Below are 15,408 nucleotides of genomic sequence, written 5' to 3'. Positions count from 1 at the left end.
ATTAACATGTGGACCAATTATGAATTGTCATGTGGCATTGTGTTAAAAAAATTCAACTAGTCAACGCAAAAGACTTAAAAACAGTTATAGCAAAAATTATTTTAAAGTAAAAAAAATAAAATATATGCGAATTGTCATGTTTAAAAATTAATATTTTAATCAATATTTTATTTAAAAAAATAATTACACTCTCTTTAAAAGTTAAAAACTTTAGAGCCTAAAAATAATAAGAAATGCCAAATTAATTAAATATATATAGGGTTAAATTTGACGGTTTCTTTATTATTTTCTTTTGTAGGAACTTTTTTTATTTTTCTTTTTCATTAAGTGTGTGCGTTTACCCTAAATCCTTGGTACCCCCGAAATCTCAATGATCCCTAAATCCTATGTAACACTGTACTTGATGATGTAACCAACTCATATTTATCCCACTTCTTTGCTTTCCCCCTTCGTTGACATTACCCCTTTTCACTCCAAAAGCTCACTTGTCTTTTGTTTTTGGCAGATGCAAAGTCTACGAAGTTGCTCAACTAACATACCACCATCCCTTCATCTTCCATACCCATGATGACCACCACAGCCGCCCTCACCGGCGCCGCCCTTTCCTTCGACGAAGAGGAGTCAATGGAGGCCCGAATCAGGCGGTTGATATCAGAGCACCCGGTCATCATCTTTAGCCGATCCTCTTGTTGCATGTGTCATGTCATGAAAAAGCTCTTGGTCACCATCGGAGTTCACCCTACCGTCATCCAACTCGATGACCATGAAATCGCTTCCCTCCCTCTTCCTCCTCCTCCTCCTCCTCCGCCAACGACGGGTCACGGTGGTATCTCGTCACGAAATCCAGTACCCGCTATGTTCATTGGTGGATCCTGCGTCGGCGGCCTCGAATCACTCGTGGCCCTTCACCTTAGTGGCCACCTCATCCCAAAGCTCATCGAAGTTGGCGCTCTCTAAGGATGATACATAGGGTTATTAATATTAATAAATATTAATTAGCATTAAAAATACATAATCAAGTTGCCATTTTTAATCTGGGTTTTCTCTTGTCATCAAAATTATTATTGTAAGTTCCAAAACAGAAATCATTTCTGCTTCTTTTTTCCTTGTATTTTTGTTATGATTTGTTTCAGCTTTCATGCAGATCTTAGATGATGTTTCTATGGATATTTCATGATCCAAGGAACCAAATTTATTCATATTTTCTACTAAAATAATTTGGTTTGCATGTTGAAATGTTTATTTAAAACAAATAAACAATAGCAAGTGGGAATGTTTCTTGTTGGAACCTTTAAATGACAAAGGAGTAAATTAATAAGGGATCTCTTACTACTTTTTTATTTCTTCCAAATTTCGCAATCATAAGAAAACATTTCTTTTTCTGAAATATTTCTAAGTTAATTAAACAAAGAGTTAAGGTAAAAACCTGAAAATAAATAACATCCTCTTCAACTTAAGTGGACCCAAATATTATTAATAATCTCTTTTGGTTTTGGTAGCTAAATCAAATTAGTATAACCGAATTAATCGAATTTCTTAATTTTTTAATTGTTAACTGAATTATATTTTAAAAAAAAAATTAACTGAATTGAATTTTATATGTTTCTTTTATTAAAAAATAAAAACATATCAAAAAAATAAATTGATAATGTTTATTTGGTCGAATTAACCAAATTAGTAATAGTCTAATACATATAATATATAATATTATTTATTAGTTTCGGTTAATTCGGCTAATTGCCCGATTTGGAATTAAATTAACCGTTAACCGGAATTTCAAAAAAACTTTACCCGACCTCCAACTATGATTAATAATCTCTTTTGGTTTTGGTAGCTAAATCAAATTAGTATAACCGAATTAATCGAATTTTTTAATTTTTTAATTGTTAACTGAATTATATTTTTTAAAAAAAATTAACTGAATTGAATTTTATATGTTTCTTTTATTAAAAAATATAAAACATATCAAAAAAAATTGATAATGTTTATTTGGTCGAATTAACCAAATTAGTAATAGTCTAATACATATAATATATAATATTATTTATTAATTTCGGTTAATTCGGCTAATTGCCCGATTTGGAATTAAATTAACCGTTAACCGGAATTTCAAAAAAACTTTACCCAACCTCCAACTAAACTAGATTGATTAACCAACAAATTAACCGAATTAGATTAATTCGGTTAGTTAATTAGATTTTAACCGAAGTTTAAAGAATATTTTTTGGTATTTGTTTCATCCAACCATTTTGGATTATTTTTTCCATTATTTTGAAGATTTTAAAGAATAATTTTTTTGTGCTTAATTTGTATTTAAGCTTTTAAAGAAAGTCTTTTATAAAAATTGATTTTTATGTTCATTTGTAATTAAGCTTTCAACGTGAAAGGAAAAATTTTAATCACTTTATAGTGGGTTACTTCGTGAAAAAGATGTAGATGTAAAAAAATTTTCTGGATTACGTAAAAAATCCTTATATCTATTTTATTTTTACTTTTCGTGTTGCAATCAGGTTCCTTCTTGATATTTTTAGGCCTAGGCGAAATTGAGTCTCTTTTTAAAAAAAATTATAAAATGTAATATAAAGGAAAACTGAAAAAATTTTGGAGCTTTAAGAGATGAAACATTTACGGTAAAAAATTAAAAACTTTACTCTCAAATAACCCTAAAACCAAGCTTGGTTGCAATTAAACGAACATATTTAGCGAACACTCAATTCAATTTACGAAGTATTATTTGGTACACTCAAAAAATTCATTATCAAGTTGGAAATATAATATATCTCTCTCTTGAGATATATTTATAATTTTTAAAATAAATAAAATAAACACATTTTATATCTTAATCTTACTTATAAAACCTTTTCTTTCCCATAAAAATAACTGTTAAATATTTAATGGTAAATCTTTCATCCAAAATCAAGTTGTGCTTAATTAGTTTAATATATTTGAGCAGTCATGCTAGGGTGTTGGCTTTACAGAATCCCCCATCCAGAATCTTCACACCCTAACATAAAAGGAGAATCCCTTTGATCGAGATTCTTTATATAATAAGCAATTTTGTCTGATCAAAAGAAAAAGATTAATGCTTTTTGGTGCAAGTGATGAAAAATGGGCAATCAAGTATCCCATTGAAACTTCCTTAATGGGTAAGGTTTAGTAACTTTATCAGTACATCACTTTTTTTCCCTGTTTTTCTTCATTGCTCAATATTATACATATTCGAATCTTAAATTTATCGGATATTATTTATTAAAGATGATTTTATAAATCGATTGAGTATATTTCGGTTCATCTAAATCAACCCCTTGATTAAGCAAATTCTCGGTATCTAAGTATAAACCATGTTGACATAATTAACTTATCTTTTGGTGAAAAAAAAAAAACACTAGTTACATTAAAAATCCTAATCCTACATAAACCTAAACTTCTCCTAATGCTTGTCTTGAGTCTCCATTAAAAATTTTAACGGCCCCATGCTTTGGTAGTAATGTACTGTCTTACCTAACATACTGATATTTTAATGATTTCTGTTATGTTTCATACTAAGTTTTAAAAAACGAAAATGTTTCATTCGTCCATAGAGGCCATGCTATATAGCCCAAAGAACCTTAGCTCTTAGTAGCCACCCATTATTTCTTAGATTTGTCCCTACCCAATCTAAAATATTACTTGAAAAAAACTGAGATCATCATCTTGTGGGTATGAGGCTTAACCATACTTCTTTAGTTGTTGGATAGTTAACTTTAGTAACTTTCAAATATGCGTCGGACATGAATGTAGAGATTTAGATGCTTCAAAAAAATCTGAATAACATAGATCCAAGTTTTACAAATTTTTTTTATTGTAATCATGAATTTTAATTAATTCTAATTGAGTAAAATTAAAAAAATTAAACATACTTGTGTTTATCATCTAATTATATCCTACAGTCTTACTCAAATTTGAATAACATAATTATATAATTATTCTACTTAATATATTAAATTTATAAACATTAATACCACTTATTTAAATTATATAAAAGATATTATGATTGACCGTATATTAAATTCTATCAGAATTTGCTTAATTACCATCATCGTAATTAAAGGAAATCTCTACAATTTGAATTTTACATTATTATAATCAACCATCAATCTTTAAAAATTTGCAAGTTTTATACTTATAAATAATGTTTAAAACTATTTATAGTCCCTCCTCGATCATTAAATGAGCGGATAATACGTTTCAACGCACTCAACTTACGTCCTCCTACACTAGCAACAGTGCCGATGCCAATCAAATTTAATGGAGATTTAACTTTGAACAAGTCTAACTGATTGAGTCTTAACTTGATTGGTATGGGTATTGTTGTCAATGTAGGAGGACGTGAGTTCGAGTGCGTTGAAGTGAATTATCCTCTTATTTATAGGTTGGGGGCTATAGATAGTTCTAAGCATTATGTCAAAATAGCAAATATGATCAGAATTTATAATAAAATTGTTCAAAATTTTTTTTGAGCAAGTCTAGAAACACAATAGAGGTCTAACTTTGTTCAAATTTTGCCTATTTGTTCTCTTCAATTGTGTTATTTATTTGTTTTATGTATCAAAATATATATTGTAGATGTGGAAGAATGCCTATTATTTTGACCAAAATTTATTTTGACTGTTCTTCTTTTAGTTAAACGTAATCATATATGCTATGAATTTCAAGCTATAGGTTTTACACAACAAAACATTATTTAGGGCTAGGCAATACTTTTGAAAAATGCTGTGAAAAAGTACTTTTGAGAAGTGTTTTTGAAAATTTGAGTGTTTGGTATTACTGTCAAAAAGTGCTTTTGAGAAATAAAATATCCATTTTAGACATAATATTATAAAGTAACAAATATGTATTTAAATAATGTTTAAATTAGTTAATATTATGATATTTTAGCAATAATATAAAAAAATAATTTAGTATAACTTATTGTTAATATTTTAATATAATATTAATTTTAAATATTTCTAAATAATTAATATTAATTTTATTAAATTTAATTAGAATATATAATTATATTTAAATATAATAATTAAATATTTATAATTAGATATTGACTATTTATTAAATTTAATTAGAATATATAAACTATATTTAATTATTTAAATATAATAATTAAATATTTATAATTAAATATTTGGAAGAAGAATAAATAAGGTTAAAAAAGTAATATAAGCCCCAAAAGCAATTTTGGTTAAAAAAAAACACCAAATTTTTACTTTTTCATCTCTTTTCTTAAGTTGAAAAAGTTTCTACTTTTACGTCTGCTCTTTAATGCTTTTATATAAAAATACTTTTTCTTCTAAAAGCCCATTTAAAAATATAAAAATACTTTTTCTTCTAAAAGCCCATTTAAAAATCAAAGCCGAATGGGGCCTTAGACTAAAAGAATTTTGTTTTTTGTTTCGAAGGGTTTTTCTTGTAGGCTTTCGATTTTTCTTTTAATTCTTTCCATCTTTTTTACTATTCTTATGATAATGAAATCTCATTTTACTCATAATTTTTTTATCCTCTATTGAGAATTTTTTTACGTAAAATTTATGTGTTTAATCTTTTCGATTATTATTTTATTCACTTTATTAGTTGCTTAACTAAATTTATCTCTTCCCGTAAGAAACCATCCATTTATATTAATTTTCCTTTTACTTATAATGTTTTCTTTTTTGTTATTATGTATGGGTTTTTTTCTTTCTAAACTTTAACTATTTTTTATAGAGTTTGTAGTTTATTTTAATATTTGAGATATTCTTTTAACTTTTTTTTATCTATTTTTTTAAATTTTGATATAATTTTACATTCTTAAAAAGAAAGAAAATTATTTCAATCATTGTATTATTATATTATTCTAAATTTAATACGTTTTAAAAAATTTATCTTCATAAAGGTTTTTCCCCAAATATTTTAATACTTTTTTTTAATATTATCAATTTATCTATAAATAAAATGTTTTAAAAACATCAAGCATAGGGCGAAGTCAAGGAGGCTGGCAGGTGCTCGATCCCCCTAAAATGAAAAATTTCACCTTTAGTCCTTTTATAATTTTAAATTTTTTAAAATAGTATATAGTAAAATTACACTTTGCCCCCTAAGAATGAGAAAAAAATTGATTTAATTCTTTAAAAATTATAAAGATATAGACTATTAAAATAATAAAATTTCATTTTTGCTATTATAAAAATATACAATTTTATTCCAGCCTCCTAAAAAAATTTTCTAGCTCCACCCCTACAGAGTAAATGTATTCAAACGATTATGACATATTACCATTACAATATTTTTAAATTTGATAATAAAAATTTTAAAACAAAATATTATTATAATATTAAAATAAATAAATAAATATAATTTAACATGCAAATACTTCAATATTTCTAAGTAAGTAATCTTTTACCTATCAATATTTTTTAAATTAACAAAAAAAATTATAACTTCTTTTACCTTTATTTTTGGTATTATATAAATAATATTTAATTATTTTATATAAGTTAAGAATTTGACTTTTAAATTTCACATAAATTTTTTAAGAAAATTAAACTGAATTGAATTTTCCGAAGCATAAGAAAATATATAATAATTAATAATTAATAATTAATAATAATAATAAATCGAGCCTTAATGAATTGGATTCAAAATACAAGTAGAAAAACCCAATTAAAAATCCAAATGTGGGCTAAGTATAGGCCCAATTAAGGGTCATACTCTTTACTTCTTCCTCGAGAAATCCTCGGATATAGTTTCGGTTTCCCCCCTGCAGTTATCTGGGCTTTATTCATACTCCATGCATTCAACCTTGAAACTCTTACACTGAGACTTCCATTGTTGAATGCAAAAAGATGGGCTTCATCATTAATAGCAAGCTTTGGATAAACTCTTGTGGTGATTACACTTCTTCCTTTTCCACCAAAACTCTCAATTATGGAATGGTCTATCTGCAAAAAGGTGAACCAAGAAATGTAAAAATGGTAGAAAACAAAATCAAAATATAACAAAAAGGCCAGCAGGGTGAACACAAATCAACGCACCAAAGTTCTTAGTGAAACCATTTCTCGGTGAGGATCGATGTCTACGAAGGCTCCGTATGTGGTTTTATCTAACTCGTTCCGTAAAGAAGACCTGTTGAACAACATGTTTTTTGACATTGAATCAAATGAATGTGGATGACTTATTGCCTAAATTGTGGATAGTTTTGGACAAAAGTGGTGACTAACCTCTTTTGGTCACTGCACATAAGTACTTTATAGTCTTTATGGTCTCGGAAAATCCGGAAGAAAATCGCAGTTTGTTCGGCCAAGTCCTTTGTTGCCAAAGCTAATAAACCGAATGGTCCGAATTTTCCGGTCACAGATGCATCTTGTCTGTCACAGATTAGTTGGGGATCAACCAAACTGGTGTCTATGAACTCGGCCTCTTCTAGTTTGGGCAATTCAAACATTATTTCGATATCGGCCTTCCAACATAGTAAGAAAATTGGTCATGACAATGCAATTACTTCAAATACAAATGGGAAATTGATATGCAACCACAGAGTACTCACCTGTGAAGCAGTGATGCCCGAAACTTCAAAAACCGACCCGCTTTCGAGCTGCTTGCCATAAACATAGACTTCATTGTCACGTAGACTATTGAGTTCTTCCACTGGCCACTGCACTAGTTGCTTGCCGTTTCTGTCAAGCCAAATCTGCCTCGGAATTGACTGCAAAGGATTATCCATAAACCATTGAGATTGAGGATCAGTGTGATTCTAATACATCATGCAGCATCAATAAATATGTAATGTCAATCACCTGAAGTCCATACCCTCCTTTCTTTAGATCATCTTCCATACTATCGGATTCGTTTACCCAAGCGCATAGTATCCTTCGGTTCTTCTTACCGTCAAAGAACGACTTTGAGGCATAGAATTTACCGTAATCAAATCTCAAGTCCGAACTGGTTCCAGTAAGGTCAGCATCAGGAAGGAACCTTTCCTGCTCGTTAACATAAGTCCCTACTATATAGACATCATGGGAATTGAAACTTGCCTTCATGACATGCCTAACACTTGGGTTTTCAATAGAGGTGTCAACCCCATTGGTGCCGTTAATCGACACGGGAAAGAAGTCCGGACACTCCCACATCTCGGTTTTTGACGACAAATAAAGGGGATCTTGATGCATTGTCCAATGAATAAAATCTTGACTTTTGTAGAGTATAGCCATGCCCTGGTTATTGCTATAGCTTCCAATGACTACTTTCCAGGTTCCATCAGGGCCCTGCCAAGCAGTTGTTGGATCTCTAAAGTTATCTCCATTAACACCATCCGGTGGAGTCATTAGAGGGTTTCCGGAGTATTTGACCCATTCAACTAGCAATGGATCGGATTCGTTTTTCGGGGTTGCCAGGTTTTGAACCTGGTTATAGTTAGCATCTACGCCGGTGTATAAAATGACCGGTTTATCCCCTGGAAGGATCGTTGCTGAACCGGAAATGCAACTTATGGCATCAAATGGCTCGGATGGAACAAGTGCATGATCAAGACCGAACCAGTTAATAAGATCATATGATGCAGAATGTGCCCACACCAAACCATGCACTATTTGGATTGTATTGGTAGAATAAGTGGTAGACTCCCTTGTTGTGCATTGGCCCTGCATGCATAGATGAACAATAATTTGTTGTCAGATTTAACATGCTGTATCTGGACTTTTCATTTTTCTTAAAATACCCGTGTCCGATACCTAGTCCGACACATGCTCGAGCATGAAATAGAGCATGATCGTCTCAATATATGAAATTTTTTTTTTTTAAATTATACTATTATTCAACACTCATCTTCGAATCCATGATACACATTGACATGAGTATGAGGATATGATTTTCCTAAATCCGAGCAATATACATATAAAGTACAAAAGGAGAAGCATAAAAAGATAAGCTGAAACCAAAAGGAAATTGGTTTCTTACCGTTAGGATCTGTACAGTGAATGTCACCCATTTTCATCATCCCATCATTGAAGCAGATCAGTTGAACCAATTAACACCAAACAAGCACATCAATGCAGAGAATTGGGATTTTTTTATTTATTTTTTATTTTTTAAACATGAAGTTGCAAGAACAAGATCAGTTTCTTACCATTCATCCAGTTTCGAGGAGACTGGAAGTGATAAGCTGTTCTATAAGGCTGTTCTCCTGGCAATAAAACCTGGAAAGATTGAAAACTTGTCTTGTCTGTCAGATAATCACAGTCTTCCACTTTATTCCCATTGATTAGCAGAAAACAAGAAAACCCAACAAACAGAAACAGAGAGATATCCATTTTTTTGGCTCAAAAGAAGGCTGAGATGAACCAATGGGATTTGTAAAACGTTTATATATATATAAAGACCACGCAAGGACAATAACCCATGAATTGTAAGAATTTACACCGTGGTTAAAAGAAATAATTCTTAATTTGCTATAATTAAAAAAAGAAAGAAAGAAACAAGTGTTGAGGTGTAAGAGATATCTGATGGATTTCCTTTACAACATGAACTTCATTATTGCTTGCGTGTGGCTAATTTCTTGTTTAACTAAAATTAAAATATAATCTTAAACTAAAGACTTGTAAAACAGTTATGTATAAGAAAAGACCATTCATGGACAATAACCCATAAGAATTTACGCCATGATTAAAAGAAATAAGTCTTAATTTGCAATAATTAAAAATAATTAAAATATAATCTTAAACTAAGACTTGTAAAACGAAAGAATTGTTGAGGAGCAAGAGTTATGTGATGACCTCCCTTTTGCAACATGAACTTCATCATTGCTGCGGTCAGCTTGAATTGCGTGTGGCTAATTTTTTGTTTAATTAAAATTAAAAAAATAACTTTAAAGACAGATATTTTTTTAATACAATATCTAGAATTATTCATAGTGTATTCCTAACTCTTAAATAAAAGTATAATGTACTTTAGCACACTTGAATCCATGTTCTCGACAATAATGCCGATGCCAATTATATTAAGACTCAATCTGCAAAAAGACAACTACTCTACCATTGCACTCAACACTTGTTGTATTTTTATTACTCTATTAATGTTTAACATATCTGCATTTCATCTTTATTCATGATTCTGAATATCATGTATTATTCTTCATATTCAAGGTTTATAATTATTCCTCCTAACAATATTGTCTCTAAATTTTGAAATTATGTTATCTTCTGGAGAGTACAATATATCTTATCACTATATTCAACAGTTGTTGATTTTATATGATGATAAACTAAATTCTGAAATTCAATTTTAATTAGAACTGTGAAGTGATGGAGGACACAAATTAATTAGGTTTGATGTATTTGGGCAAAATAAGGCCTATAGGCCATTTTTTAATTCTAATTAGGACTTTAGACCAATTTTAACTTTAATCGAGAAATAGGTTGATTTTATAGAAAGTGCGTCTAACTAGTCCCCTTGTTATACTAGAATCCGTGATTGTATCACAACTGCCAACTGATACCTTCATGTAGACATCGACCCCTGATCATATCAAGCATTATTACCCCGAAATTGAATTTTTCGACGATGGGTTTTTAAGATGATGATCCTATCCGGCCATGACATATGAATTGTATGTGTACTGAAGCGCATATCACATTCCCAACTCCTTAAAATTACTTAAGAACTTCTGTCGTTTGAGTCAAAAACCCTAAAGACTTTTAAAAAAAATTAAACAGTAAAAAAACCCTAAACTCAATCCCCAATCAAATCAAAACCCTAACCCTAAATAAATAAATAAAAATCCTAATTTTGGAAAGAGAAAAAGAAAGCGTAACCAGTTGGGTGCGTTTTACTGCCATCTATGCATAAAGCGCATTCAATTGGATGCGCTTTCCATAAAACTGACTTATTTCCCTAATTAAAGTTAAAATCAACTTAAAAACCTAATTAAATTAAGAAAATGATCTATAGACCTTATTTTGCCATGAATTCAAGTTGAATCAATTTAATTTAAGTATTAATATATTTAAATCAATTCGGTTGTTATCATTTATGTTTTTGAATTGATTTTTTTCAATTCAAAGTATCTCAGAGTTTATCTGAATTCTAATGTTTTTTAGTTTAAATAAAATAGGTTGGAATTATTGATTTTTTATTATTAAATTGAGTTAGAAATTGAAATTAATAAAAGCTCTCCAGTCTTAGTTCTCATTAATATGCCTTTGATTTCATGGCGATGAGACTGTATATAGAAAGACAAAGCGTCCAAGTCGGTTCAACCACGTGGATGACTTGGTCCACATCTGAACCACAGCTTGGAGTCGCAAAACCAGCTTGTCCCCTCAGCCCAGCCAACCCAATCTTCCAATTGAACCACAGCTTGGTCCAATTGAATTTTCCGAAGCATAAAAAAGTGTAATAATAAATCAAGCCTTAATGAATTGGATTTAAAATCCAAGTAGAAAAACCAAAATGTTTGTTTTTTTCAGAAGATCGATGCTAGGATTCGTATATCGCAAAACGTCCTGCTCGCTAAGCTCCAACATTGCCTACTCATCTTCTCTATGTAAATTCTCACTGATCCAATGACGAAAAGGGGAGTTGATTTGCTATGGCGCGTTTGATTATGTTATATAAAGACAAAACCTTGATTCGTGTGAGTTACTGTCAACTGAGAGCACAATCATTTTGCCTTTTGTCTTTCAAGGTTTTGATTATTTTATATGCCTCCACCTTCAATCCAAATGCGTTCAATGTGAGCAATATTAGGCCAGTCCAAACCAGTATCCATTTGGCATCTTTTCGATAATTGGGGACAACTAATAATTTTCAAGAACGTCAAAGAGGTGAGACGACGCATCCCCTCTGGCATTGATGTAAACTTAACGCAATGATATATTACCATTACAATATTTTTAAGTTATAGTAATAAAATTTTTAAAACAAAATATTATTATAATATTACAAAATTATAAAACAAATATATAATTTCACATGCAAATACTTCAATATTTCTAAGTAAGTAATCTTTTACCTATCTATATTTTTTCAATTAACAAAAAAATTATAACTTCTTTTACCTTAAATTTATGGTATTATATAGTAATATTTAATTATTTTATATAAATTAGGATTTGACTTTTAAATTTCACATAATTTTTTTAAGAAAATTAAACTGAATTGAATTTTCCGAAGCATAAAAAATTATACAATAATAATAATGAATCGAGCCTTAATGAATTGGATTCAAAATCCAAGTAGAAAAACCCAATTAAAAATCCTAATTTTAATAGCCAATAAACACCCTAAAGGGCCTGTTTTATTGTAAAAATGATCCGGACAGTACCGGGTGTCTACGGACCTGTTAATGGGTCATGTTCTTTACTTCTTCCTCGAGAAATCCTCGGATATAGTTTCGGTTTTCCCCCCTGCAGTTATCTGGGCTTTATTCATACTCCATGCATTCAACCTTGAAACTGTTACACTGAGACTTCCATTGTTGAATGCAAAAAGATGGGCTTCGTCATAAATAGCAAGCTTTGGATAAACTCTTGTGGTGATAACACTTCTTCCTTTTCCACCAAAACTCTCAATTATGGAATGGTCTATCTGAAAAAAAGGTGAACCAAGAAATGTAAAAATGGTAGAAACCAAAATCAAAATATACCGAAAAGGCCAGAGCAGGGTGAACACAAATCAACGCACCAAGGTTCTTAGTGAAACCATTTCCCGCTGAGGATCGATGTCTATGAAGGCTCCGTATGTGGTTTTATCTAACTCGTTCCGTAAAGAAGACCTGTTGAACAACATGTTTTTTGACATTGAATCAAATGAATGTGGATGACTTATTGCTTAAATTGTGGATAGTTCTGGACAGAAGTGGTGACTAACCTCTTTTGGTCACTGCACATAAGTACTTTATAGTCTTTATGGTCTCGGAAAACCCGGAAGAAAATCGCAGTTTGTTCAGTCAAGTCTTTTGTTGCCAAAGCTAATAAACCGAATGGTCCGAATTTTCCGGTCACAGATGCATCTTGTTTGTCACAGATTAGTTGGGGATCAACCAAACTGGTGTCTATGAACTCGGCCTCTTCTAGTTTGGGCAATTCAAACATTATTTCGATATCGGCCTTCCAACATAGTAAGAAAATTGTTCATGACAATGCAATTACTTCAAATACAAATGGGAAATTAATATGCAACGACAGAGAACTCACCTGCGAAGCAGTGATGCCCGAAACTTCAAAAACCGACCCGCTTTCGAGCTGCTTGTCATAAACATAGACTTCATTGCCACGTAGACTATTGAGTTCTTCAACTGGCCACTGCACTAGTTGCTTGCCATTTAGGTCAAGCCAAATCTGCCTCGGAATCGACTGCAAAGGATTATCCATAAACCATTGAGATTGAGGATCGGTGTGATTCTAATACATCATGCAGCATCAATAAATATGTAATGTCAATCACCTGAAGTCCAGACCATCCTTTCTTTAGATCATCTTCCATACTATCGGATTCATTTACCCAAGCGCATAGTATCCTTCGGTTCTTCTTACCATCAAAGAACGACTTTGAGGCGTAGAATTTACCGTAATCAAATCTCAAGTCCAAACTGGTTCCGGTAAAGTCAGCATCAGGAAGGAACCTTTCCTGCTCAGTAACATAAGTCCCTACTGTATAGTAATCATGGGAATTGAAACTTGCCTTCATGACATGCCTAACACTTGGGTTTTCAACAGAGGTGTCGACCCCATTGGTGCTGTTAATCGACACGGGAAAGAAGTCTGGACACTCCCACATTTCGGTTTTCAACGATGAATAAAGAGGATCTCGATGCATAGTCCAATGAACAAAATCTTGACTTTGGAAGAGTATAGCCATGCCCTGGTTGTTGCTGTAGCTTCCAATGACTACTTTCCAGGTTCCATCAGGGCCCTGCCAAGCAGTTGTTGGATCTCTAAAGTTATCTCCTTTTACACCATCCGGTGGAGTCATTAGAGGGTTTCCGAAGTATTTGACCCATTCTACTAGCAATGGGTCGGATTCGTTTTTTGGGGTTGCCAGGTTTTGAACCTGGTTGTAGTTAGCATCTATGCCGGTGTATAAAATGACCGGTTTATCCCCCGGAAGGATCGTTGCCGAACCGGACCAGCAACTTATGGCATCAAATGGCTCGGATGGAACAAGTGCATGATCAAGACCGAACCAGTTAATAAGATCATATGATGCAGAATGTGCCCAAACCATACCATCACCAAACCATGCACTATTTGGATTGTATTGATAGAATAAGTGATAGACTCCCTTGTAGTACATTGGCCCTGCATGCATGGATGGAACAATTAAGTGTTTTCAGATTTAATTTGCTACATCCGGACTTTTCATTTTTATTAAAATACAGTGTTAGAAACCAAGTCCAACACATGCTCGAGGATGGAATAGAGCATGATCTTCCTAATATATGAAAAATTTTCAAAAAAAAAATTACTCTTATTCAACACTCATTCTTGAATCCGTGTTACACATATAATTTAAACATGACTACGAGGATATAATTTTTCTAAATCCAAGCAATATACATCTAAAGTATAAAAGGAGAAGGGAAAAAAGATAAGTTGAAACCAAAAGGAAATTGCTTTCTTACCGTTTGGATCTGTGTAGTGAATATCACCCATTTTCATCATCCCACCATTGAAGCAGATCAGTTGAATCAATTGACACCAAACAAACATAAAAATAAACACATCAATGTCAGAGAATTGGGATGTTTTTTTTATTATTATTAAAAAAACATGAAGTTGCAAGAACAAGATTAGTTTCTTACCATTCAACCAGTTTTGAGGAGATTGGAAGTGATAAGCTGTTCTATAAGGCTGTTCTGCTTGCAATAAAACCTGGAAAGATTGAAGACTTGTCTTGTCTGTCAGATAATCACAGTCTTCCACTTTATTTCCATTGATTAGCAGAAAACAAGAAAACCCAACAAACAGAAACAGAGATATATCCATTTTGTTCTCTCAAAAGAAGGCAGAGATGAACCAATGGGTTTGATCTAAAGATCAAAAGCTAAGATCTGTAGAACATTTATATATATATATAAAAAAAAAAAGACAACGCAAGGACAATAACCCATGAATTGTAAGAATTTACACCACGGTTAAAAGAAATATTTCTTAATTTGCAATAATTAAAAATAGAAAGAAAGAAACTAGTGTTGAGGTGTAAGAGTTATCTGATGGATTCCCTTTACAACATGAACTTCATTATTGCTGCGGTCAGCTTGAATTGCGTGTGGCTAATTTCTTGTTTAATTAAAATTAAAATATAATCTTAAACTAAGACTTGTAAAACATGTATGAATAAAAAAAGACCATGCAAGGACAATAACCCATGAATTGTTAAGAATTTGCGCCATGATTAAAAGAA

At 31.4% G+C, this 15,408-nt stretch overlaps 2 protein-coding genes and 1 pseudogene across 2 annotated transcripts; 1 reads left to right on the top strand and 2 right to left on the bottom strand.

Moving 5' to 3' along the window:
• Positions 1 to 303: 303 nt before the first annotated feature.
• Positions 304 to 1,099, top strand: LOC107894812 (glutaredoxin-C6). The gene has a single exon (XM_016820021.2). The coding sequence runs from the start codon at positions 565 to 567 to the stop codon at positions 955 to 957; it is 393 nt and encodes a 130-aa protein (XP_016675510.1). The 5' UTR covers positions 304 to 564; the 3' UTR covers positions 958 to 1,099.
• Positions 1,100 to 6,589: 5,490 nt separating this feature from the next.
• Positions 6,590 to 9,345, bottom strand: LOC107893397 (beta-fructofuranosidase, insoluble isoenzyme CWINV6-like; annotated as a pseudogene).
• A 2,822-nt stretch (positions 9,346 to 12,167) lies between these two features.
• LOC107893399 (beta-fructofuranosidase, insoluble isoenzyme CWINV6) lies at positions 12,168 to 15,208 on the bottom strand. The gene is made up of 7 exons (XM_016818375.2): positions 14,807 to 15,208; positions 14,627 to 14,635; positions 13,450 to 14,303; positions 13,200 to 13,358; positions 12,874 to 13,112; positions 12,688 to 12,778; positions 12,168 to 12,591 (listed from the first exon to the last, which is right to left on the bottom strand). Exons 1-7 carry the CDS (start codon positions 14,988 to 14,990, stop codon positions 12,364 to 12,366), a joined length of 1,764 nt encoding a protein of 587 aa, XP_016673864.1. The 5' UTR covers positions 14,991 to 15,208; the 3' UTR covers positions 12,168 to 12,363.
• Positions 15,209 to 15,408: the final 200 nt, after the last annotated feature.

The sequence above is a fragment of the Gossypium hirsutum genome, chromosome A13, assembly GCF_007990345.1.
Source record: "Gossypium hirsutum isolate 1008001.06 chromosome A13, Gossypium_hirsutum_v2.1, whole genome shotgun sequence".
In the NCBI taxonomy this organism is placed as follows: domain Eukaryota; kingdom Viridiplantae; phylum Streptophyta; class Magnoliopsida; order Malvales; family Malvaceae; genus Gossypium; species Gossypium hirsutum.
This window is presented reverse-complemented; position numbering and strand designations above follow the sequence as displayed.